Source organism: Cebidichthys violaceus, unplaced genomic scaffold (genome assembly GCF_023349555.1).
Source record: "Cebidichthys violaceus isolate CVI_PGR_0920_01 unplaced genomic scaffold, fCebVio1.0.p SCAF_4, whole genome shotgun sequence".
Taxonomy (NCBI): Eukaryota; Metazoa; Chordata; class Actinopteri; order Perciformes; family Stichaeidae; genus Cebidichthys; species Cebidichthys violaceus.
Window position 1 is genome coordinate 18,662,486 of NW_027176594.1, and position 26,451 is coordinate 18,688,936.

General features: G+C 39.5%; 3 protein-coding genes and 2 non-coding genes across 6 annotated transcripts; 4 read left to right on the forward strand and 1 right to left on the reverse strand.

Moving 5' to 3' along the window:
- Positions 1–731: 731 nt before the first annotated feature.
- On the forward strand, positions 732–947 carry LOC137885512 (small nucleolar RNA U3). The gene has a single exon (XR_011104815.1). It is a non-coding gene; the product is annotated as a small nucleolar RNA U3 (small nucleolar RNA).
- A 1,032-nt stretch (positions 948–1,979) lies between these two features.
- LOC137885511 (small nucleolar RNA U3) lies at positions 1,980–2,195 on the forward strand. The gene has a single exon (XR_011104814.1). It is a non-coding gene; the product is annotated as a small nucleolar RNA U3 (small nucleolar RNA).
- Positions 2,196–4,768: 2,573 nt separating this feature from the next.
- Positions 4,769–11,424, forward strand: vps37a (VPS37A subunit of ESCRT-I). 2 transcript variants are annotated; one of them, XM_068727435.1, is made up of 12 exons: positions 4,769–5,224; positions 6,440–6,514; positions 7,124–7,241; positions 7,473–7,576; positions 7,781–8,003; positions 8,169–8,239; positions 8,384–8,511; positions 8,626–8,684; positions 8,835–8,903; positions 9,342–9,485; positions 9,617–9,705; positions 9,892–11,424. In XM_068727435.1, exons 1-11 carry the CDS (start codon positions 5,115–5,117, stop codon positions 9,695–9,697), a joined length of 1,182 nt encoding a protein of 393 aa, XP_068583536.1. In that variant the 5' UTR covers positions 4,769–5,114; the 3' UTR covers positions 9,698–9,705; positions 9,892–11,424. The 2 variants fall into 2 exon arrangements, with proteins under 2 accessions (XP_068583536.1, XP_068583537.1); XM_068727436.1 differs by having other exon boundaries at positions 7,784–8,003.
- A 573-nt stretch (positions 11,425–11,997) lies between these two features.
- On the forward strand, positions 11,998–17,060 carry nsmce1 (NSE1 homolog, SMC5-SMC6 complex component). Its single transcript, XM_068727081.1, has 8 exons — positions 11,998–12,139; positions 12,654–12,780; positions 13,222–13,343; positions 14,232–14,309; positions 14,600–14,746; positions 15,397–15,513; positions 16,093–16,219; positions 16,524–17,060. Exons 2-8 carry the CDS (start codon positions 12,663–12,665, stop codon positions 16,556–16,558), a joined length of 744 nt encoding a protein of 247 aa, XP_068583182.1. The 5' UTR covers positions 11,998–12,139; positions 12,654–12,662; the 3' UTR covers positions 16,559–17,060.
- Positions 17,061–17,506: 446 nt separating this feature from the next.
- On the reverse strand, positions 17,507–18,493 carry LOC137885242 (trace amine-associated receptor 13c-like). The gene has a single exon (XM_068727421.1). It carries the CDS (start codon positions 18,491–18,493, stop codon positions 17,507–17,509), a length of 987 nt encoding a protein of 328 aa, XP_068583522.1.
- Between the last annotated feature and the right edge of the window lie 7,958 nt (positions 18,494–26,451).

The following is a 26,451-nucleotide window of genomic DNA, read 5'->3' on the forward strand; positions in this document are numbered from 1 at the left end:
ATCGCAGTCATGAGACAATTTGTCTTAAAAATTCAGTTAATTCAGGTGTGAAGTGATGTCAATCAAAAAAGCCACAATATTGTATTTTTCTCATCTTCTAACAAGAGAAATGTGTGAGCATGGACTTTATCTGTGGTTATTAAACTACTTGTTTCAGCTCTATCCTCTCTGTTAACATCATAGTTGGTCAATGAATTCATGTGTTAGGATTCTGATCATATTGGGCTCTTAGGTTTATTTTCTGTGTCTTCATTTCAGATGTGAGTGGGTACGTTTGCTCAAAAGAGTTGTGCTTTGTTTTGTAGTGGTGCTTCAAATTACCGCTTTTAATAATCGTCACGGTCTCTGAACATATGAGACACACTGGTTTTAAACTGTCAGTGGGAAGAATTAACCTATGAAAGAGTCATATCTTGTGTGGTTGATAATAATGAAGCTTATTTATAGGAAACATATCAAAACGAGCATCAAAGTTTTTCACAGACAGACATAACGCAACTTTCCAAATATATATTTAGAAACACACGTGACTAAATCCAAACGAGGTCTGTAAACTACAAGTAGCCTACAGATCGGATCTGACAGGAAGTACCTGTGTCTTTGACTTCCTGTTTGTTACATAAACACACATGAGATGCAAGACAAGGAGGAGCTTGTTGATGGCAGAGAGGAACCCTGAGAGAGAGTTATTGTCCTGTGAATTACTTACTGTTTTCACCCAAAAACTTGTTAAGACTATACTTTCAGGGATCATTTCTATAGTTTTTGACTTGAGAAATGTGTTTCTAAATTGTTTGGTCTCGCTAACCATGATGATGAGATGTGATATTTCCCACTGACAGCAAAGCGGGCAGAGAGAAGTGATTCAGTTCACACGCTTTCTGCCGTTGATGATTGTTCTTTACTTCCTTGTAGAGTTAAGAGGTGGGGAATATAGACAGAGTGGTTACCAGATGAGTTAAATATCACATAATAATTAAAACTTTTACAATGTAAATCTGTCAATACATGGAAACATATTGAGAGTAAATCCACATGAGCATTAATCTCAGGTTAATAGCAAACCACCTCAAGCTTTCACTCAGAGAGAACCAGGACATTCTGATGTAGCATTTCAAAATTAAAGCCCTTCAAAATCGCATGCATGAGACAATTTATCTTTTTTCAGATGGGATTTTAGAGGAAATGGTGCATAGTTACAAAATCATTTCACCTCAGGTTAAAATGAAGTTGTTAATTTTAGAAAAATGTATTTCACTGAATTGCCCTGTAGTTTTAAATTCGGTTAATTCAGGTGTGAAGTAATGTCAATCAAAAAAGCCACGATATTGTATTTTTCTCATCTTCTAACAAGAGAAATGTGTGAGCATGGACTTTATCTGTGGTTATTAAACTACTTGTTTCAGCTCTATCCTCTCTGTTAACATCATAGTTGGTCAATGAATTCATGTGTTAGGATTCTGATCATATTGGGCTCTTAGGTTTATTTTCTGTGTCTTCATTTCAGATGTGAGTGGGTACGTTTGCTCAAAAGAGTTGTGCTTTGTTTTGTAGTGGCGCTTCACATTACCGCTTTTAATAATCGTCACGGTCTCTGAACATATGCGACACACTGGTTTTAAACTGTCCGTGGGAAGAATTAACCTATGAAAGAGTCAAATCTTGTGTGGTTGATAATAATGAAGCTTATTTATAGGAAACATATCAAAACGAGCATCAAAGTTTTTCACAGACAGACATAACGCAAGTTTCCAAATATATATTTAGGAACACACGTGACTAAATCCAAACGAGGTCTGTAAACTACAAGTAGCCTACAGATCGGATCTGACAGGAAGTACCTGTTTCTTTGACTTCCTGTTTGTTACATAAACACACATGAGATGCAAGACAAGGAGGAGCTTGTTGATGGCAGAAAGAACCCTGAGAGAGAGTTATTGTCCTGTGAATTACTTACTGTTTTCACCCATAAACTTGTTAAGACTATACTTTCAGGGATCATTTCTATAGTTTTTGACTTGAGAAATGTGTTTCTAAATTGTTTGGTCTCACTAACCACGATGATGAGATGTGATATTTCCCACTGAGAGCAAAGCGGGCAGAGAGAAGTGATTCAGTTCACATGCTGTCTGCCATTGATGATCACTCTTTACTTCCTTGTGGAGTTAAGAGGTGGGGAGTATGGAGAGAGTGGTTATCAGATGAAGTAAATATCACATAATAATTACAACTTTCACAGTGTAAATCTGTCAAGACATTTAAACATATTTGACAGTAAATCAGCATGAGCATTAATCTCAGGTTAACAGCAAACCGCCTCAAGCTTTCACTCAGAGAGAACCAGGACATTCTGATGTAGCATTTCAAAATTAAAGCTCTTCAAAATCGCATGCATGAGCTAACTTCAAATCACATTCATGAGACAATTTGTCTGATTTCAAATGGGATTTTAGAGGAAATGGTGCATAGTTACAAAATCATTTCACCTCAGGTTAAAATGAAGTTATTCATTTTAGAAAAATGTATTTCACTGAATTGCCCTGTAGCTTTAAATTCGGTTCATTCAGGTGTGAAGTGATGTCAATCAAAAAAGCCACGATATTGTATTTTTCTCATCTTCTAACAAGAGAAATGTGTGAGCATGGACTTTATCTGTGGTTATTAAACTACTTGTTTCAGCTCTATCCTCTCTGTTAACATCATAGTTGGTCAATGAATTCATGTGTTAGGATTCTGATCATATTGGGCTCTTAGGTTTATTTTCTGTGTCTTCATTTCAGATGTGAGTGGGTACGTTTGCTCAAAAGAGTTGTGCTTTGTCTCGTAGTGGCGCTTCACATTACCGCTTTTAATAATCGTCACGGTCTCTGAATATATGAGACACACTGGTTTTAAACTGTCCGTGGGAAGAATTAACCTATGAAAGAGTCTGTTCATTGTTAGTTAAAGACTCTGGTCTCTTGTCTCTCTGACCACTTTTCTCTCTTTGAAGAACGTCATCTGAAATAACTTCTCTGACTCACGTAATAATTCTTCTACTCCTCGTTCTCTGTCCTCGTCTCCCCCGTGTGTTTACATCTCACTTGATTCAGGAAATTTGTCAGAATACCCATATTTGATTGGCTGAGCTGCATCACGTGATGTGATTTACGCCGCTGAATAAGTGCCGTAAAGGCTGGAAAATCTTCGCCGGTTCAAATAAAAGCGCTCCGTCAAAATGTAATAATTCTCAATTATCTTTAGGTTTTAGGTTCCGGATCCGGACTGCGGTCCCTCTATTAGTGACTCCTGCTGTAGAGCTTTGATGAAGAAAATATGGTCAGAGTGGTGCTAAAAGGTCCTGTGAAAAGTAAATGATATGGGTTGGAGTCATCCTATTTAATCTAATTTTTTTCCAAGTACTGACAAATTTGACAAGTCACGGAGTTAACAAAGTTATTGGAGAGGGATCTACTAACCTCATGGATTAGCCGCTAAGTGACTTTGTTTTGTCAAGGATATGGGAAATAAGAATGAGGCTTGATATTGACTATACTAAATATTTAATATGACTATTTGTGTATTTTGTATACATAACTTAATACAATGGTGTTGTACTCCTGCACATTATGAAACTGAAACTATACTACTATCAACCAGTTAAGGATCGAAAATGTTTAAGATTACCTGGTGTGTTTTACCTCGAGTAGCTAGTACTATGGAGCTGTTTTTTTCTGAGTGTTCTATGTCTCACACTATTTTACTGATCTAGAGGTGGCAGTAGTATCCCAATAAATACAGCAAGCGTCAAAAAAGGAAGGAAAATACAGCAAGTACACATGGACGTAAACAATTTAAAACGATTTAAAACACTTAAAATATCGGTTTTGCAAATGTTTTATGAGGATGGAAATCTATATACTCATGTAGGAAAACAGGGCGCCACTTTCACTACTTCATTGACGTGTCCAAGTGAAGTAACTTTGACTGTCCAATTTGGGTTTCTCAAACTTTGACTGGTGTTTTGTCTTCTTACTGCATGTCATACGAGCAGAAATCAAATATATTGTAAATGTACTGTGTCTTCTAACATTGTTAATCTTATACTAGAGCGATGGCGATAGCAAATTCTGACATGCCATACTAGGAGAAGCACAGGTGTTACTGATAATATTACTGATTGCTCTGTTCTGTTCTGTTCAAGTGTCCCATTAAGCCATGCCACTGTGACAATGAGCCAGCATGAGAAGGATCCCTGTCTTTATCGACTGAACAATCCAAAACTTAAAGTAATATCCTTTTGTTTGAGCCATTATTCTCAGTGCCATTAACTTTCCAAACTAAATGTGGAATCTATCCAACTTTATAATTTGTCTGACTTTCCCGAATTAGTATCTTTATGTCATGAATGACTTCGTTGAAAAAACAAACAAATTAAACAATATGTATACGACAAAAATACAGGCAATATAGAAAATAATAGAAATGAATTAAACCGCCAAAGGTCTACTACATTAATAATATAAATGTACTAAAAATAATCTAATGTATTGTCCATCGTCTTTTGGGGGTTTAGAAAGGTAGGGTTAAATAGAAATGAATCATCAAAATATTTTTTTTAATGGTGTTCTTTTTGATTTGATCGATGACATGCAATAACTTATACATTCAAAAAATAAACCATTTTAGTTTAGCTTTAAGGATTCTTTATTATGAAACCAACAAAACCGGAAGTTGCGCTTTGCGTAGACTGCTGCGTGACGTAATACGTAAATAAGTTGATCAAGCTTCTGTTGCCTACTCGGAAGGTTGTTTTCGTGTTGCGCTATAATTATCTCTCGCCTCAGTAATATTAATGACAATGCTAAAACGACATACAAACTCTTGTGGATAAAACGGAAGTGACATTTTAGTCGAAACGTTAGGACATGCCATCTGACTTTGTAACGTATCTACAAAGTAAGCCCCGTGTGGACAACAAACCGAGTCGTTCGTCAAGCAGCTAACAGCGGTTAGCACCACACATCTCCACACCGTGTGCTGTTCAGTCTCACTTTCTCTTCCATTTCGTCTTCGTCTGTTATCGGCCTTTACATTCTGTCACCAAGTTCAGTCCGTGGTTTCGCCAGGAGAGGATGAACTGGCTTTTCCCCCTGTCCAAAGGCTCCGGACCTCTCCCTCCTCTGAACAGCCTACAGCAACAAAGACAGCGGCAGATCGAGTCACTCAAAGCCGCTCACCCAAGGTAAAGTGAACGGCTACCGGTCACATCAAACTACCCCCTGGGGGCTGCTGGTTAGCCTGTTAAACACAGCGCTATTTTGGTCACTACAATATCTCCTGGCCACTCAACTCACGTAAATCAATCAAATATGTTGACTAGTTACACACACACAGCTAATGTTTACTTAGCATAGCTAGCCGCCAGGCTCTCAGCTGAGTCAGAGGAACAACGTCAGGCTTATATAGGTTATAACCCAGTGTTTCGTCCACATTAGTCCCTGCCAAAACAATACACGTGATTTTACATTAACCCACGACCACTGCTTTGACGTGCCCTCGTGTGATCGCTGAAAGCCTAATGTTTGCTAATCTCTCCTTGCTAACACGCGTCAGGGCGCTGTGTTAGCTGGCTAGCTGACCAAGTCAGCCCGTGACTGTGTGCAATGTCTGTTCGTAGGGACGATGACACGAGTTGTAGCTGGCTGCTCCTGTCCTGTGGCCATGCTAGTGTTTACCACGACAACGTGTCACGCATTTGGTTTTAGGAGGAGCTTTGCTAATTCGACGTGGCGATTAAAGTATTAGCCTTTGTTTACCAAGGAGCTCTGTCATCTCAGTGACAGTTTGGTTCGTCTTTCTCCTCAGTGAGACATGTACTGCCGACACGACAGACTGTTCTGTTAGTACATGTCTTCTCAGCCAGATGCATTTAACCATGGTGGTCTCCCTCCTGATGTGAAGTATGTGTGTGTGTGTGTGTGTGACAAAGTAATGGGATTACACACTGCGAAGGAACCATGCTCATGGGAGTGAAAAGGCTAATGTGTTGTGGTGAATGCTGCTCGTGACATGGCAGTGCTAAAGGAATACATTTCCTAATAATTACTACTTTTCTATATAAGACTGTACTGTGTGTGTAAAGCGAGGGCTTCTTGACCTGCCGCTCTCTTTTGTAGGGGTGAATGTGTTGTTGCTGGGTATGTTGTGTAATGTATAGATTGTTTTAAAAAAACTGATGTAAATATTGTTACCAATATCAGCATTAGAAGTAGAGGTAATGGTTGTGGATAGGCAGTAAAGGCCTCACTTTAAATATCTCATAACTCTGTATCTCTCTTTCCAAACCAGCAGAATGTCCATAAACATTGATGGTAGACGTACAATGTGTTTTCGTACTGTGCTGATCATGACTACAGATGCAAGAGTTCTGATCGTGTGTTTCTGTTTCCCCAAACAGCCTCGCAGAGATCCAGAAGGATGTGGAGTACAGAATACCATTCACAGTCAACAACTCCACCATTAGTGTTAACATGTGAGTACATCTCTGCCCATACAGAGTGACTGACTTCGTTTGGAAGCAACCACGTGACACACTTCTCATCAAACTTTTTTTCTATCAATAAACTTGTATAGTTGAAATTACAAAAACATTTAAAGAAACAAAAAAACATTTCACATACGGTTGAACCACTGTTATTATTTTGAGGGTTAAAAGTTTTATTCCCTTTTTTAATAATATTTTTTTTCCCCCCATTTCCAACCAAACATATAGACCTGCATTAATCCCAACTACTGCGTATAGGAACACAATGATTTTTTGAATATGTTGTATTAACAACTCACACATTTCTATGCCAGTGTGGAGTTGAAGAAGAGGAGGCAACAGCATCATTCCATATTTTCACAAGATGGTTAGAGAAGAACGCAGGAAAGGGCGCTTAGCAATCAAAACAACATGTCTCACTGGCTTCAGTCCCCACAGCAGGAACTAGTCATATAGGTTAAAGTTGTACTTTATAGGGACTTTATAGGGACATATGGACATGACACTACCATAATACCGCATTACAATATTGATCTCACATGTTGTAACTTATGTTACTGTGATTCCTGAAAGCTGGATCTCTTCTCGTTCCTCTAGACTGCTGCCTCCTCAGTTCCCCCAGGAGAAGCCGGTGGTTAGTGTCTACCCCCCCGTTGGTCATCATTTAGTCGACGGCAATAATGGCACCATGATCACTAGCCCCCTCATCACTAATGTAAGTCGTTTTCTAGGGTTTCCAGGAATGTTGAAGGAGTTTAGTTGGTTGGGTTATTCCAGATCTGCAATGTAATTGATTCATAAAAGCCACCATTGGCAAATTAGTAATTTCCCGATAGCCTGTAGCAACATAACCTTCATTTTTTTTCCTTTTTGCTAGCTCATGCTTAAGTTGCATAGTGCTATTCTCACTTTCCTTGAAACATTTTCCTTGTTGTGTATGTTGCAGTTTGGGATGCACTCAGATCTGGGCAAGGTCATTCAGAGTCTGCTGGACGAGTTCTGGAAGAGTCCTCCTGCCTTGATGTCCACTGGCTCTGCTGGCTTCCCATAGTGAGCTTCCCCTTACATTCATGGACACTTCAGTTGTCTCTCAGTACTTTCTCATTGTGCTTCATTACAACAGAAAGTCCAGGTGTTCTGCAAACTGGCTCTCATTTTTTTTAGCAAAATAATTTTATCCTGCTACGATTTCCTCTAGAAATACATTTGTAACGCTTACGTCAAATAATCATATTTCCTCTGGCGTTTACCCAGCAGTATGTACAAGCCGTCAGGCATGGCGCCTTACCCCACTCAGGCTTATCACTATGGTCCTCGTCATGTGGGCCCCAGTCACACGCCACCTCCTGGTCCAGGCCCAGCTCCAGCTCTCATGCCTCACCCAGGGGTCGATGGTGCCCATGGGCCCCCTCGAGCTCCAGCCCCATACGGCCTGATTTCTGACCTGCCGCTGCCTGTTCCTACTGGAGACTTCCAGGTAAAATGATACTGGACATCGTACACAAGTGGATTGAATACATCCGGAATGAACGCATAGAGGATGTCTTTCCCTGCAGCTGATTGCTCGGGTTCAGACACATCTAGTGTTGGCATAAATTCCTTGAAGAATGTGACGTGCTGATTCTACTGCTGTCCGTTTCAGGCTGGACTGAACGGACACATGTACAAGATGCCTGAGATTCCTGAGACTTTTCCTGAACTCTGTGACTTGAAGTAATGTATTCCCAAATATCGCCAACTTAAACATCTTTTATATTTCATGAGACATTTTGTAAGCATGCTATAATGTCAGGGGGAACATTCTGTTGTACCCGTTAATGTCTTTTGTTCTGTATGTCTTTGTCTGCCCCCTCCTAGTCTGACCCAGTTGTCGGACATGTCTGAGAACGAGGACGTGTTGCTGGAGTTCTTTGTGAGTTTGCCACAACTGAAACAGGTCACCAGTGATAAAGAAGAGCTGGTCACCAGTATAGTGGACATGGCTAGTAAGTTCCTCTTCTGCAGCTGGACCAAAGGTCTTGAAAGTCAATCGTGAAAGGGAAGTGAACATTTAGTTGAGTTTTACAAAGCTTTGTGCGTCCCCCGTTTGTCACTTACAGAGAAAAATCTTCAGATGGAGCCGCAGCTGGAAGGAAAACGACAAGAAATGCTCTACAAGGTCAGATATTACATCCAGTCTATTGTGCTCTCTTTCAAACAAACACACACACACACACACACACACACACACACACACACACACACACACTATGAACACGTGCACACTATTGTCTAGCAGCTTGTGATGCCTGTTTTTGTCCGTTGACAGTATGAACAGCTGACTCAGATGAAGTTGGCCTTTGAAACAAGGATGCAGAGACAGCATGATCTCAGTGAGGTGAGAGGCTACACCAGTGATTCTCAACTTTGGTGCCGGGTGACCCACCAACCGTGATTTAATTCACAATGACAATTATTTGATTTATAATGGGGTATTTATTGTACTTTTAATGTAAATAAGGTGCCAGAGTGCATTACAAAAATTACAAAATAGTCTAGTAGAGTGTGTTCATAAAAAAAAAAATGGTGCCTGACATGTGAAGCAACCGCTGGCTTTAAACTTCAGTCCAGCATCTGTCTCCTGCTACACATCAGCCCTCGTGTTTTGAGGATCCTCTTCTGTTGGGTGGGATTATGCTCTGCCTCTCAGTCAACCAAAAGACCTCATTGTTTTACCTTGTCAAGCAGCTAAACTTGTCTTGACACAGGCCACTGAAAAATGTTTGTCTTTCTGTTTCTTACCTTTTGTGTTTTTTTTTTTTTAAATCCCCACTAGAGTTGCAGTCTTAGTACTCTACAGGCTCGGTTAAAAGTTGCAGCCCACCAGGCTGAGGAGGAGTCGGAGGAGACGGCTGAAAACTTCCTGGAGGGACGCGCAGACATTGACGAATTCCTGACCAGCTTCATGGAGAAGAGAACGGTGAGAAGTGCTGTCTTTGTGTAAAAAAATAATCATGATATATTTTCTGTTCTGAGTCTGAATGTGATCCGAACTCATCGTTACATTTTAAGATGAAAGATGCTATGACTGTTTTGTGTGTTAATCCACAGCTTTGCCACAGCAGAAGGGCCAAAGAGGAAAAATTGCAACAGTCCATCAACACACATGGACAGTTTCCTCCCAGCCACTAAAACACAAGGTACAAACCACATATGACATCATCATCGTCATTGTTCTCTTTGTGGAGGGACACTGGTGGTTCTCAGCTGACTGTTTCACAACAGGCAGCCCTTGTGATTGCCTCCATTTTTTATTTATTTTTTTCCAGGGAAAACCGCTTTGTTGTTGTCATCTCTTCATTCTCCTTCTTACATTTGGTCCTCAGGTGTGGTGCTTTCTCAGCCAACTGCTGCCAACTTAAAGAATAAAGACATTTGATGGGACAAAAAAAGCACACTGAGTCAACAATGGGCACTTTGGAGAAATAGGAAGACAGTGATTACATTTGTGGGCTAAGAAAAAAAAAAAAAAAAGAAGAAGCCCACTGTCCTTGGATCTGGACTTCAAATACTGTTGAAGTTGGATTGTGCGAGAGCAAGACGGAGAATCTATTGAGCCACCGCAAGAGGCCAAAACTGGGAGAACAAGTGACACATGCCTAGCTTTTCCAACCACATTACTAAGGATTGATCACACCGTGGATAATTTCTATTGCACATGCCGTTTGTTCAGTTTTGACTTGACAGTAGTGACGAGTTTTGTTTCTTTCCTGAATTTATATCACAATGCTAAATAAGAGCAACACCTGCACCGGATCAGAGTGGTTGCTGATGTGAACTCATCTGGGAAGAAAAAAAATGCAGATTGTTTTACGACAGGACTCCCAATCGTACTTTTATTTTATATTTTTTCATGCGGTGAGCAAGTAAATGTCACAATAGAATAATTGTTAAAATGCTAGTGTCGGTGTCTATACTTCCATCTCTGAGATCATTGTCAAGACCTTGCTTTCTTATTCCTGAAGGACAGACGGAAGAACAACCTTTGCCTTGAAAATCTGCTGTTTACTTGATTTGATTGTTCTAGATGTTGAGATGAAACTCAGCATTGGCACTTCAACAAGTCAGCGTAATCCCTCCAAGGCATTCCTGAGTTTTAATTAAACGACTCAAATTTTAGATTCTCCAAAAAAAAAAAAAAATAGAAGCAAGGACGGGGCAGTGTTATCAGGAGAGCTTCAAAATTTCAACTCTGCAAATGACAGTGGTCGAGTTTATCAGGTTGGTGTGTTTGCCCCTTCAGTAATGACTCGAACACAACCTCGACATCAGTGCGTTTGCATAAACATTAGTGATTTGATTCAATCAGGCAGTACTCTTAATTCTCCTAATGTTTTTAACATCAGAATCGTTTTATCCACTGTACCTCAGAAAGAAGAGTCAACATAATCCAAATAACAAACCTGGTTACCGGTCAGTTTTAAAAAAATATTTTTTTTTACATATTTTGGTTCAGGTTTGTAGGGGGATAATACAATGTTTCCTGGAGGTTTATCATAAACCTTTTCAGACATTGACCAGTTAAACTGAGGTTATTGGGATATCCATATAAACGGTTTGCCTTTCACATGAATCGAGGTCTTGGGGCACATGTAAACATGCTGATAATGATGAACACCAGTATAATAACCCGTCTATTTTCTGACACCTTGTGAACTTGAAATAGTTGACTGACTTAACTGAAGTGAAGATTTGGGATAATGTTGAGGAATATTAGGGTTACCTGCTGCAGTAAAACATGATGACATTGGATACTGTATTTAAATAATGTTAATAATAGGCTATATTGTAATCAAAGACTCAGACACCTTGTATTATATCTGTTCTTATTTAATTTGTTAGTGTAATAAAGCATTTAGAATAAATTGTGTTTGCTGTTTGACAATCACTATTAGCACTCTAACCTTTTTGGGCAACTATTTATTTAGATCATAGCACAAATACTGTAACACTTGATGCATTGTCTTATTGTAACAGTAATTCATTAAGTTCAGGATAAATACTGTTAAGTTGCCTACCCAGTCCACACACTTCTGTGTTAATCTCATGACAAGCAAGATACCAAGAATACTAACCGTGAACTATTGCATTATTATCATTATCCCCTTCAAAATGGACATTTCACAGCTTAATCTTGTGACGCTACCATATGACAATCACAGTTTCTCAGCAACTCTAAAGCACAACAGTCACTTTGAAAAATCAAATTCATGTAGATTGCAATACTAAGAAATATACTGTTGACTTCATCAGCAATTTATTATCTACTGTAAGTCTCCGCCCTATTAAAGCTACTCAAAAGCTACTCTTGCAAAGCAAGTCTGACTTCTGACAGAGACATTACAGACAGACAGGTGGCGGTAATTCACCACGCCAACTACCGGAAGTCGTCACGGGGGAGAAGAAGAAGAAAGGCTAAATAACAGGAAGCGTGGATCACAGGAGGGTAGTTCGTAAATTTGTCCGCGAATTATTTTGACTATAGAAGTTCGTTTCTGCACATTATTCAAACTTTAATTCGCTGGAAAGCAAATATCCGTGGTCAAACCGTTAACCGACAACATCTTGGCACAGGTAAGCAACGGTTAACGGTTAGGTTAGCTTCATTTAGCTAACGTTACTGTGCGGCTGTTGAAGCACTTGATGTAACATTAACGTCAGCTAGCTAAGCTACCAATATATAACTGTTAAAGCTCGAGACGAAGTCACAAACGTCATACTGTGTACTTCAGTTAGCCACCGATGTGAGTTATTGGGCCATGGTCTTCATTGTGGAAACATGAATCATGACCGTGTAAAGTTACATTTCTGTTTGGTTGTTAACGTTAGCTGTCCGATAATACACATATAGGGACGGCTAACATTGAAGCATAGTTGCAGTTTGGATCTATACTGAAATCAGTGACCCGTTGGATTGTTTTTTACTAAATACTTTTCACTAGAAATGATGACTTTGGGCGTCTGTTGTATTTATGTACATTGGATAATGTGATTGTTGGGTTGAATAGTACTTTACTTTAATAACCAGTTCTCAACATATTGTAAGTATAACACTGCAAGCATCTGCGCTCTGTTTTGTCTACATCAGTCCAGAGACATGTCGAGACAGATGGGAGACAGCCATCGACGGTTCCTACAGACCATGATGGCCAATGGCATCGTCGATGAACAAGGCGCGAGGACGCTCCATCAATATTGTTGTGAAACCCACAACAGTGAGTCATTTTATATGCAGTTTGTAATGTGATTGATCCAGAGTAAGTTGAGTTCAGCTCAGTATCAGGACATAGGATTTATAGCATCAATAGAATTATGTTCCGTTGTCTACTTCACATTTGCATAACTATTTCACCTTTCCACTGCCTTTTACATTGAACAGTTTAACTGATTGTAAACTTCATGAACACAACTTTCTGGGAATATCTAAGCTTTCCCGACAATTGATTAGGAAAACGTTAATTGAGACATAAATTGAAATCTCCATAATGAAGAACTTCTTTGTTGCTCCCTGCTCATTTGCGCCATTGTATACTGTATGTTTAAGTTTGTAATAGTGTGTCTTATTCGTATTGTACGTAATACAATATGGGTTGAAAAGCACAAGAAATAATTAGAGGAGTTGATTCTCACAGTTTGTTTATTTATTTTTTTTGCAGCGCAGCACGCCCCCGACAAGCTGGATGATTTCATTGAAGCCATCAACTCAAATCTGCAGCCGATGTTCATGCAGATCAGAAAAGGGATGTCTGAAGACAACGGTCACCAGTTCTATGCCTTGGTAAGTGGGTTTAAGTCTTCTACTGGGACTGCCTTGTCAGGCCTGTTTCCCTAATACACAGAACTGGGGATGTGAAGCACAACTGTGTCACGACTGAAACGATGCTTTGCTTGCAGACTTCATTTAATCAAGGACAACCATTTTTATACCAGCAGCTGCTGTAATTTGACGGTGGGATTGATTGGGACTCTTTGAGAACCACATTATGTTGTGATAATTTATCATGAATGGTTGCTCACTTAATCCAGCTTTAATGGCCACAACATACAGTGATACATTTATTTGTATCTATTAGTTTGAGTAGTTGCTCATTGGTGGATGAAAAATATGTGACATTTTGAAAATAGTTGTAAATTGATGAATTGATTTGTAAACCTGTAATGTCTGTTCTCAATCGCTTGTAATTTAAGGCCATCTTCTGATTGTTACAAAACAAAGACGAGGACCACCTTTCCAAAAACGTTGTTGTAAATGTGTTGTGCCACAATACATATTCTGCGTACTCTCAACTATCACTGCCGGTCATTATGAATCCAAATTTAATATAATCTGGGTCATATTTACTCTCAGAGCCTTTGCTGGCGCAGGGTTGTCTCCAACATAACTTTTTCATTTTAAAACCATCCATTTTGTGTCGCTACATCCAAGGGACCGTTAGCTAGCAAACAGTAAAAATGCATTCGTCTCTACCTGATGATGTGATTGTTGAGGTGTTTTTTTGTGAACATTTATACATTGAGATATCTATCTTTTGTAAATTTCCCAAATAAATATATTTTTGTATTTAATGTAACCATTTGGCGGTACCTCCGCAGCCCACCTGATGGTGCTCTGCTGCCCACCACTAGGAGGCATCGCTGATCCCTGTTTTCCTTCATTCCGGTCCAGGTGAACATGACTGAGACTGTTGTCACCAGAATGTCGTCGGATTATGCCGACAATGAGCTGGAGCTGTTCAGGAAAACGGTGAGTTAAAGAAGGAAATCCTGCAAATCGACGTTTTGCAATCACTTAAATCCAAAGCTTTTTTGAAAAAAAAGAATTGAAAAATCTGATGAAAAGCCTTGTAATAAAATACTACCTTTTCTATTAGTATATGTCTCATATCATATGTCCCCACTAAGCAGTTTGACTGTAGCTTTTATTCAGTTTTCAATCTCTGATGTTCGCACGGGGGAAAATGAACCGATGTTTGGGCTTTTGCCTTCTTCAGTGTGTAAAGTGTGTCGCGGCTAACTTGAGCCGCTCTGATTCAGATGGACCTGATCGTGGTCTCTGAGAATGGCTCGGCGTCTTCCACGGACATTCTGAACAGCGCCGACACCCTGACCACCAAAAAGCTGAAGAAGAGCGAGACGGAGCACCTCTTGAACCGACTCGTGCACGACAAATGGCTCAGTGAGGTAAAACACGGTGTTTCCAACAGGATGTCAAAATACAATTTAGGATTTAGGATGTTTTTAACATCGATCAAGCACTTTGCTCGCATTTCATGCCAGTTGCGGACTTTTTCATAAAGGACTTCAACTTAATCTGGCTAATCCCGGGTCCCAGGGGTAACCGTGGCTAAGTGGAGAGCAGGGCTGCCTTTCAATCAGAGGGTCGGCAGTTCGATCCCCGGCTCTTGCTCTACTAGTCTCATGTCAATCTGTCCTTGAGCAAGACACTTAACCCCAAAAATTGCTCCCGTAGCTGCGTCTACGGTGTGTAGATAGATACTGAATTGTAAGTCGCTTTGGATAAAAGCGTCTGCTAAATGACTGTAATGTACGTAATGTAATGTAATCGATAAGATTAATATTGAGGATGTCTATCGGCCCACTGTGAGTGAACAGGCTGTGTTACTGATCCCTGTTGTGAAATAAGGTCACTGAGGGAGGGTTTTGCGATTCAGTGGGTTGAAAGATGTCAAATATTAAATTAAAATCACATTCACTACCAACTTAAGTCTGCGAACCAGATGAAAGCCTCTCTGCTGTAGTATTGAAACACGTCTTGCGCTTTGTTTGTGTATTTTATTCGATGTGTGATTGATTTCTGTTCATTTATGTAGAAACGGGGTGAATACACTTTGTCCACCAGATGTATTATAGAGATGGAGCCATACATTCGTGCAATGTATCAGGAGCAAATCAAAGTGTGCCACATCTGTCACAACATCGCCTTCCAGGTAAATGTTCCCTCTGTTATTTATGATATACTTTGTGCCCTGTGATAAATACCTGAATGAAATCAATCAGATTTAGTTCTGTCATTTAGAAACTCTCAATTTTATAATTTAAAGGCAGTGTCATTACAGATAACTGTTTTTTCCTCAATGTGTCGATAAAAGTCTGAAATCCAATGTTTTAATTAAATTAATAAATACAATTAGATAATTGTACTATTTTAAGCTGTCTGGAAATAAGAATCTGAGGAATAAAAGTTATTATGATTATAGTTTAAATCACGTGGGAAGTCACAGACTTGAGTAACAACGTAAATATGAATGACCAATAATTCACTCTTAATAATGTGATTTTGTGTGTCTCTGCAGTGCAAACACATTCATATGTAATGGCCGTCTGTCTTTGTGTTTTTCCTGTCAGTTTAAGTTCAATCAAGTTTTTATTTCATGTTGCGTTAGTTTTTTTCACCTTGCGTTGCAGTCCCTTTTGCATTGGTTCAGCTAATGTGTGACAGACCTGATCTTAACAAAATGAGTACACCGTATTAATCTGATCACTTTTTTTTTTTTTTTTTTTTTTAGTGCCAAATTTGTGAGAATTCTGCTTGTGGAATAAAAATACACAACCCATGTGTGGCCAGATACTTCCAAGGAAGAGCAGAGCCGCGGTGTCCAGCTTGTGAGGACTTTTGGCCACATGAAATCCCTGGTACTTATTGTGTATTCACACATGTATTAGACCTACCATAATTACATAGATGCACACTGAAATGTCCTACATGTAATTACTACATGCTTCCTAAAAACGGCCACCTTCCAGATCTGTTCCCAGGATGTTTTGCTTTTCAAAGATCACATTTTATATATATTTTTGTAAAAAAATGTAAGTAAAATATATTAGACTGATGTGTATTAATACATAACATGAATACATGTATGAATGGCAAGTGACTAAAACAAGAAAATGCTGTCTGCTTTTATGTTTCATATATTGTTTGTTCTCTACATTACAGAAGTCAGACGACCACAGTCTCAGTCCAGAAGATGAGACTTCATCAAACTTAATTTTTTAAAACTTGTTTTGTTTTCAACATTGTACTAAACCAAACTGTAAATATACATTTCTTTATAGTTAATTTTACACAAATAAATGAATATATTTTCACTGAAATGTCTTCATTATCTTTAGTTAAACACCATCATCAAAAACAAAATACAAAGCAGTTTCTTACTGTGCTATTTTTTTTTTTTTTACACAATGTATCTGTATCTGAATGTTTGTTTTTGTCCTTTTTATGCAGAGTCATTTTCCTCTCTTCTATAAGAAGCTTAATGAACATAATGAAGCTCCTCAAGATGTAATGTTAACACATTTATTGTTCTTGATCTGTTCATCCAATTTAATTCTTTCTCCAACTAGATTCTTAATCTGATAGAAAACAGGCTTTACTTTCACAAGAGCATCAACAGTTTTACTAAACCAGGGGAGACATGAATATCAGTGTGCTGTTAAACATTTCTCTCATAAAGTGGTTATGGTATGGACATTAGTTTTGCATTGCTGCTGAATCCTGACATTTATGGTTCACACATTACCTCAATAATTCTGTGTTTAAATGGAAATTCTGAGACAAAATATATACATTTTCACTCAACAGTCAGAGCTATAATCTTTTTTTTTTTTTTCTTTTTTTTTTCATATACTCAATTATCTAGGAAAAAATAACAAGTTTCAAACTCTCTTTTGCTAAATTCCAAATTGTGCCTTCTATTATCTTCTAATGACAGTATTTTATTACAAAGTCCTTGTGCATTAATAACCAAGCCCAAACCACGCTAGGAAAGTTCACCTCTTGGGAGCCCATCAGGTTCAGTCTTTTAAGGTCCTTACAGGCTATACAACATGCTGACATACATAAATAGAATGGATGTTTTTTTTTTTGACAATTTCACTTGTAAGGGGATGTAGATCTTGAAAAAAAAGTATTTAGTGACTTTAAATTATATTTGCCTGAGAGGACTTCTGCTCAAGTATCTTCAGGGTGACAATTGACTTTATAGCTTTTCTAAACCACGGATAGAAAAAAGCATATATGAGTGGGTTCAAACAAGAGTTAAAATACAACAGCCAGGACACAATGGCCCAAGATGAAGCACTGTTTGAGATGTCCTGTCCTGCAAGAGAGGGGTAGTAGTACGGACAGAAACTCATCAAAAACACCAGTATGACAATACCCAGAGTCCTGGCTGCTTTTCTCTCTGATTTCTTTGCAGTGACTGTAACTGCACTGACTGCCGTAATTTGAGACTGCATGGCACGCGCCTGAGACACAGCCACCAAAAACACTCTGATGTACAGAATCAGGATGACTGAGCAGGGGCCGATAAACGTGAACACAAGGTCCACGGTGCCAGAGACATAGCTAATCACCACCATACACTCCCCGTAGCAGGAGTTATGTCTGGCTGGCTGCCTGAGATGGTCCTTTAAAATCAGTCCGTTGTAGAGGAACGAGCCGGCCCAGCACAGACACACAGACAGCTCAATTCTGCTGCGAGTGATTTGGATGGGGTACTGCAGAGGATAACAAATGGCTACAAAGCGATCGATCGATATGAGAACCATGTTCCCCACAGAGGCTGAGGTGAGACTGAAGCCGATAATGTAAGACAGGGCGCACATGAGGTCGCCCAGCAACCAGCAGGTTTCTATGAATCGCACCGTTTCCACCGGCATCACCAGCAGCCCGACAAGGAGGTCTGAGATGGCCAACGAGAGCAGGAGCAGGTTGGTGGGGGTGTGAAGCTGTCTGAAGTGGGAGATCGAGATGACAACCAGCAGGTTGAGAGCGACAGTGAGCACAGTGATGGAGAAGAGCAGCGTGTAGAGGAGGACGGTCTCAGGGCGAGGACGCATTAAACCCCTGCAGGATGAGTTGAGGAGCTGAGGGTAGCAGAGCTCTGCTCCCTTCAGGCCGTCCATCATGCAGTGCTCAGAGGAGGGGATGACCTGAACCTGCTGAGCTCAAACAGCTCTCTGAACGTACGAGACAGTGCGGCTCACTTACAGTATCTCTGACGCCACTCCACCCTTCCTCAACTCCCCAGTCATCCTCCTCATCCTCCTCTGCTTTTGTCAGTCTATTCCTCCCATCTCCCTTTTTTATCCCACGTGACATGAAGCAGCACATTAGTTTCATGTAACTGATGGAAAGATTTTCTCTAAACTGTAAGGCTTTGTTAAAGTCACATCAAGCCCTCAATAGCAGTAGCTTGGTTTCCAAAAGTCAAATTCAAAAGCGGACTCAAGCCCCCGGCTGAATCCGACCATCTTAGAGTCTCTGGTTGGGGTCCTGGGAAGGTACTGCCTCTGGACTCTTTAGTTCTACTGGAGACTTAAACTCTCACATGAGAAACGGTGGAGCAACCTGGAAGGGGTTGATTGGGAGGAATGTCCTTCCCGACCTGAACCCGAGTGGTGCTTTGTTATTGGACTTGTGTGCCGGTCATGGATTGGCCGTAGCAAACACCACAATGGAGCATTGAGTGATATATATTTTTTAGTGCTGGGCAACTTAACGCGTTATTATCGCGTTAACGCATTAATTAATTAACGCCGACAATTATTTTATCTTGCATTAACACATTTAAAAAAAAAAAAATGCAATACACACCGTTGATGCCAGCAAATCACCCAAACAAACGGTGGAGGGAGGCTCCGGCAGACTACGTTGGAGCGTGTAGGAGAAGTATAGATAAACAAATGCCACAGCGAAGTGGATAGCTACAAACTACCTGCAGGCCGATTGGTATTGTGGAAGATGTCGGTCTGAGGAACGTTCTCAAGGTGCGTTCGCATCGCGTTTGGTGTGAACGCACCTTTAGGATCCCAATGAATGACGGCAAGTATGAGCCTCCCTCAAGACGCACCATCACAAGAAGAACACACGAGTTGTATGAAAAGGAGAGGACTACAAAAGCGACGGCATTACAACGTGCACCAGCTGTTGCTCTTACTAGAGACTACTGAACGTCGCTGGGTAACCATAATCACCTCGGAGTTACAGTGCATTATATTGATGAACAGTGGGAGCTGTATTCACATGCCCTGACTGTCATGAAAACAGAAGACAGACGTTTTGCTGAAACGTGCGCCGAACATTTTATTCATGTTGCAACGCAGTGGAACGTTTCAAATAAAGTCAGCATACTTAGCACAAATAGTGCAAGAAATATGACTGCTACTGTGTAAAGGGAATACTGCTGTTAAAAAGCACCTTATGTGTTTGAAGTGTTTGCAAACCAAATATTATTGCACTTTTGTTCATATAGCAGCACTTTTAAAATAAAAGTGCACAATACACTACTTTTGAATTAATTAATGAACTTTGCGCATAACAATGCTTTCTGCAATTAATCGCGATTAAAAATTGTAATCGTTGCCCAGCACTATTATTTTTACTTGGTACAAGAACACCTTAGGACAAAGATTTATGACCGACTTTGTGATTGTATCAACAGATCTGCAGCAACAGTTACCTCTGCTGCCTGGTAAACGATGACTTTGACCAGTCTCCGCTGCAACTAATTAGTGATCAGGACAGATATCTGTTGATCTGCTTGCAGGTGGTTTGGTCTCAGGACCTTGATGATTGTGACTATGCAGCAATAGCACATTTCAGTGTGTGTGCTTCTGCAGCTGTGTGTATAGCTGCAGAAGCACAGTTCAAGATTCAAGAGATTTATTTGCCATTTGCACCTCAAAAAGAACATTATTTGAGCAATGCTCACTGAGTCCGTTTGAGAGGAAAACAAGAAAAAGGCACAGAGGTAATAAGATCAATTTAAATAGCATTTAAAAGTGAACAATAAATAAATACATATACCCTAAACATGGTAAATATCAAGCGTAAAAAATGTGCCCACTATATACAGACAAGAAATGCACACTGAAACAATTTGAGGCATTATCATGATCTATTTTTTTTAAGTCTATTCCTTATGCTAGCCCTGTTATTACAAACATCATTGTGTATTTTATTGTTGTGGTTGTTGTAAGGCTGCAGCTATCGATTATTTTAGTAATCGAGTATTCTAGGAAACATTCCATTGAGTAACCGGATAAAAAATATTTTTGCTTTATTAAGAAGCAATAGTAAATATTCAAAAGAGAAAATAACATGGAACTACTAATTGGTTTCTTTTGTAGAAAACTCAACCTAAATTGCATACATAATATATGACGAAACCCATTTAGTGCATTTAAGTGTCGTTTTACTTTCCAGGTTTCAAGGCTTCAGACTCATTTTTTTTCATCATCGTCCCAAAAAATAATTTTAACCCTCCCAGTCAGGGTAAACCGTAATTATTTATTATATGATGCTTAGAGCTACTGTTATGAACTTTAACAGGTCATAATTCCCTCTCTAATATCTATTTAAGTTGCTGTGGAAACATTTCCTTTAAACAACTTCGTTTATTTAAGTTTCTCGCAGAAAACTGAATTTGACAAGATTTTTTTTTTTGTTTTACCTTCGCCCAATACTTATTTTCACTGAAAAGAGCTTGAACACGTCAGGATGTAACTAAATGGAACCTCCGTTAACGTTAGCTGTTAGCTCTGAAGAAGCCCATTTGGCTTCTTCAGTTTCAGGGCCTTGGTAATGTGCATTGTCATTCATCGACAATTTTCACAAACAAGTACATTTGTCTTTCTGCCCCAGCTGAGGTCATGGCTCACATGGTTGCATCATGTGTTGATGTTAAAATGTGTTTATTAACACCTTTGACTAGAATTCACCTGTGGTCTAACGTGTTATCAGACATTATTACAAAGTGTGAACATGTCCCTCTGGTAACACAGCTATCAACCATGACATTTGTTGTTTTATGTTGAGACTAATTTATCCTCTGAGGTACGGATGTTCACCGTACTGAGTTCATTTGTTTGTGTAATATCTATACAAAACATAAATCATTCTGCACTATATTTTCAAATAGTAATTTGGTTTATTAACCAGTCATTTTTTGTTTTGTGTTTTTACAGATGTGAAAAGAGTCAAATTTACAACTAGTTTTACTCCACTATAAAACAGAAGGCAATTTTATATATTTTTCACCACACTACATTTTGCTGATGGTTGTAAAATATAAAATATTCTAAATGGTTAAATTACATTAAACCAACCAAATATAAATGGGGACATTACCGCAAACTCATCACTTTTTAAAGCTGGTTTATTTAACACTGAACTGTGAATGTTCTTCAGACTGCTCAACAGTGAAGTATATTATCTGCTACATGCTTAAGAACCTTCTCAATAACCTTAATTTGGGATGGATTGTGTTTCCATTACTGTATTGCCACTTGTAAAGAGTAAATTGTTGCAATTTTCAACTAATCATATAATTAACAGAGTTTGTTTTTATGATTTGACACATTGAATACACATTTTATTAATCAATTCATTCATATTTTAGCTTTTGCCACAAAAATGCAGCAAATTCAAATCAGTGCACCTTTTGTCTAGTGTTTTGTCTTTCTACTCAGCTCATTAAGTTGAGTGCTAAGCGTTGTCCAGAGTTAGGGGGCTCGTCAGCGGGTGAAACAACCTCAGATTCACTCTCGCACAAATCTGCCGCATTGTTTCAAAGTCCAGTGAGAAGTGGCATCAGGAGGATTCTCAAAACTAAAACCATTGTACGTTTGTGCTGTGCTCAACTACATTAGTAAATATCGCCCTTTCTCCAGGGCCCCCAGGCCCAGCTGCTGGGTCGTGAGCCACCATTCCTGAACATTTCACTCCTTTAAACGTGGACATCTCTTGATGGCGGAGCACCTGCACCCCCTGCAGCTGGTGTCTGGGTAAGGTGTTCTTTCCCCAACACTTGTCCAGCCAAAAGCTGCCCTTTTCCGCCTCCTCTGCCAGTTTTGTCGTTGCCTTCTTCACCTTTCCTCCTGTCACTCCTGCATCCCTCAGCAGCAGTGTGGTTGACAGCCCCATGAATCCACGGCATCCAACCTCTACTGGGTAGATCGTAGTCCTCCAGCAACCAGCACCTGAGTACTTCTTCTTTCTTCCGAAGGTGGCCTCAATCCCTTCCTCCGATGGTACTGTGAGCTCAATGAGGAGTAGAGCTTTTGGCGTAGTGGCCCACTCTACTATGTCAGCACAGAGAGACATAGTGATAATCTTGCAGGGGAACTGGAGCTGTTTGTCAAGATTGACTCCTATTCCACTCCTGGTTGCAGTAGAGCCTTGGTATTTCTCCTTGTCCGGTGTTTCTTCCACCTCCACATGCCCCAACAAAGTGGATGTGGTGTTCCACTGGTGGTTAACATCCCCTGATTTCCTGTCTGTGCCCCTCGATCTCGCTTTTTCAGCACCTGGTCATGGCACCACCTGTAGAAAACGCCATTTTGCAGCCTGACAAGATCTGTCGGAGGTTTGCATTGGGAGCGTTGCAGGGCAAGCAGCATTCCTTGTTCCTGAACCACTGGTGTGGGTTCGTAGGTTGACCTGGGAGCCGAGTCTTGCCTTTGGGATCTGCCAAAAGTCTGATCAATTGATCTTCCGGTTGACAACCTTGTCCCAGGTTGTCCAGTCTCCTTTTCGGCCCTGCGACACCGTCTTGATCCTATAGCACTCTTCCTCCATCCTTGTCACCTCTCACACCACCATCTCCTTTCTCGCTTTCCGTTTGGCCTTGGACCAGAAACGTGGCACCTATCCCCACCCTAGTCTTGCCCTTCCTGCCTGGAACCTGCCAACGAGCGCTAGAATCCTTTGAGATATGTATTATCTCAGTTTTGCTAAGATATAATTCATTAAACATTGCCATCAGTAGTGCGTAGCAAAACCTTTAAAAGTTCCTAACAAACGGATCATGGGTATAAAACACTGATCGAAAAATAACATCTTCATCAACAATACCTGATATCTAAATCTTCAACAAAGCATTAACTCATTATTGACATCTTGTTTCTAATTTATTTGTTTTGTATTCAAAATCTTTTACATCATTCAACATTCATTAAACATGTATTAATGTATAGTTGAATTTTCACATCAACAAACTATAATTTGTTCATTATCAAATGTCCAATTATCTAATGAAGAAAACAGAGTCCCATGTTACATCATCCTTGTCACTGATGTGGTGTTGCCATCTGTTGGTGAGGAATAGACCTACCAACTGATCCAGAATTGCGTCACACTGAACATGTTCAGTGATTGAACTATAATCTTTTAGTGAGATCTGTTGCAGCTCATCCATCTGATAGTAAAACCTGCACCGACAGTTCTTACAAGTCAGGAGACAGAAACCCAATCTCTCTGTTGTTGGGCTCAGCATCTACTGCAGTGGTTATGTGGCTAGTCAGACACTAGATGGCCCTGTTAGTAAAGCATTTGACATTGATTTAAAAACAAACTGCAGTAGCATTGACAAAGTACGAAACAACATTTCTGTTGTATGAACAACAATATGTGAAGATTTACAGTCATCTCATACTTAACGTATCACTTTTATGTTTGGATCCTTTATTTAACATTTTGATTTTAACCTCCCTGTCCAAGTTTTATGTCACCCAGACTAACCGAAACAACGCAGTCAGTACTGTAGATTTTTACATCTGACTGTTCAGGTTACAGTTAATAGAATAAAGTCAGTGACTGCTGCTCACATGATGAGGTGAATTACAAAATATACAGCACACAGAAATTGGAGAGCAAATCAATCGGAACTATTAGTTTTATTAAGTGGAAATATATTCTCATTTCAAAGTGTGAAAAAGAAGATTTAAATGTCATACTCAAAAAACTAAAGTAATGCAAACCAATTAGGATTCTTTGATAAAGCATAATTACTCTTTTTGTTTTGTCTTTGATAAGAAAATAAAAGACAGTAATAAATCATATTGTAATCAGGGTTTAGGAGCTCTGTAGTAATAGACTATAGAAGCCACTTCACACTTTTCATATGTGTTGTACTATTTTTATGACCGCACGTCTTCAGGCGTTTCACTGATGTTACTTTTGTTTTTTTGAGTTTTGAGTGCTACAAAATAAGAGACGTGCCGAAAATAATGACGGCAAATATCCACCTTGGTTTTCTTTTAATAGTGGTGTGACCGTACTGTCTGAACAAGGAGTGAGAAAGAAACATAATTAAACTTAGGATATATTTAGAGAGCATGCTACATTATGCAGTGGGAGGAGGGCGATGTTTAAAACATGAGTTTTCTGTTGAGAAGGGACGATGGTTGGTGCTCCGTTGAGCCAGAGAAGAGATGGTTGAAGGTCGGATGGCAGAGGAAAGCCGAGCAGCAGAGCCAGTCCTGCTGAAGATCTCTTTGAGCTACGGTCTTGTGTATCCCTATATCAAGGTTGGAGACTTTAGGTTTCTTCATTTACTGTATAATGGTCTTTAGATGTGCTCTACTATATATATACATATATATTCTTTACAGTCTCAAAAGAAGCTTTGAAAAACAAAACTTCCCCCAAACTTTAAACAAAATACTGTATTTGAACATCATCTAACTGAACTAAAACAGTACAAAATACAAATGTGTATTTGTGTTATTTAAAGTTCAAATCTATATTGCTAGTTTAAGTTTAAAAATATTTGTCTTTTTTGGATTAAATGAAATATTGTGGTCTTCATACACTTTGTATCAACGCAAGTTAATGGCTGTAAGAAAGCATTGGAGACACAAGGAAGCACTGTGCTTACATTGTTTATGGCGAACACTAACACCGTCTGTTCTTCGTCTTCCTTTAACCAGATCATCGCTGCTCCGCCTCAAATAAAACAACACAAAAGCTTCAAATCTACAGTTAGTTCAAATGTTGGCACTAAATTAAACAACTTTTAGAAACAACCGTCTGTTTATGTTGGTGATGGTATAAAATCTGATTAAAGGAATCCATTTAAATGATTTCACCAGTTTAAATTGTTCTTTTCATTAGATTTTTTTGAACTTCAAATGTCAAAACTTTCTTTGCCAATTTGAACCAATTTACTGCTAAATAGTTTTGGTGTGCTGGGTATCTACAGGAGGAGAGATTGTTCTTATAGGACATCCTAGGAAAACTTTTACTGTTACTGAACGGTCTTTAAATTACTGTTAATGACATTGTCTGACTCAACATCAATGATTTGTTTTTCGATTGTAGGTGAATTTGATTTTAATGCTTTATATGGAACAAATGTGACAAATGCTAATATTATTGTTATAAGGAATATTTTGAGATAAATCAAACAGATACAAACACATACAACCATAGGTTTGTGTGATTGATTATGCTTATGTAAGGTCATAGGAGTAATATTTATTTGAAATACCAAATAAGAATTTGCAAAAACCATCAAATCATCTGAATGTCTCAAAGGTTCACAAACAAACAAGCCCAAACATTAACACGCCTGGTTTCACCCAGTTTCCCTTCCACGCACCGCAACCAAATTGATTCTCATTTTAATTATGTTGACCCAGACTCCGTCTCTCTTCTTCACTGACAACAAAACCAGCGCAGGCCGGCAGTCTGCCTCTCACACTGTGAGGATGACACCTCCGTCTCCTTACAGAGGAACTAGCCGAGGATCCACTTTGATGTCACTCCCCCGCAAAGGAAAGGTCAAAATAATAAATGTAGGCCCAATTGATGGGTTGGCAGGGGGGCGTGGGGGTTTCAGTGCTGATTTTTGGACGAGTGCTCCCCTAAAGGCATAATGAATTCATACAGTCAGCCACGGCCAAAGAGGAAAACAGCATGGGTCCTCTTTCCATGAAAAGGTTGATCTAAATCTGCAGACGAGCCTGGCTCCTTCTTCCCACTCATTCTCCACACACATCACTCTCCTCTCTCTCTCTCTCTCTCTCTCTCTCTCTCTCTCTCTCTCTCTCTCTCTCTCTCTCTCTCTCTCTCTCTCTCT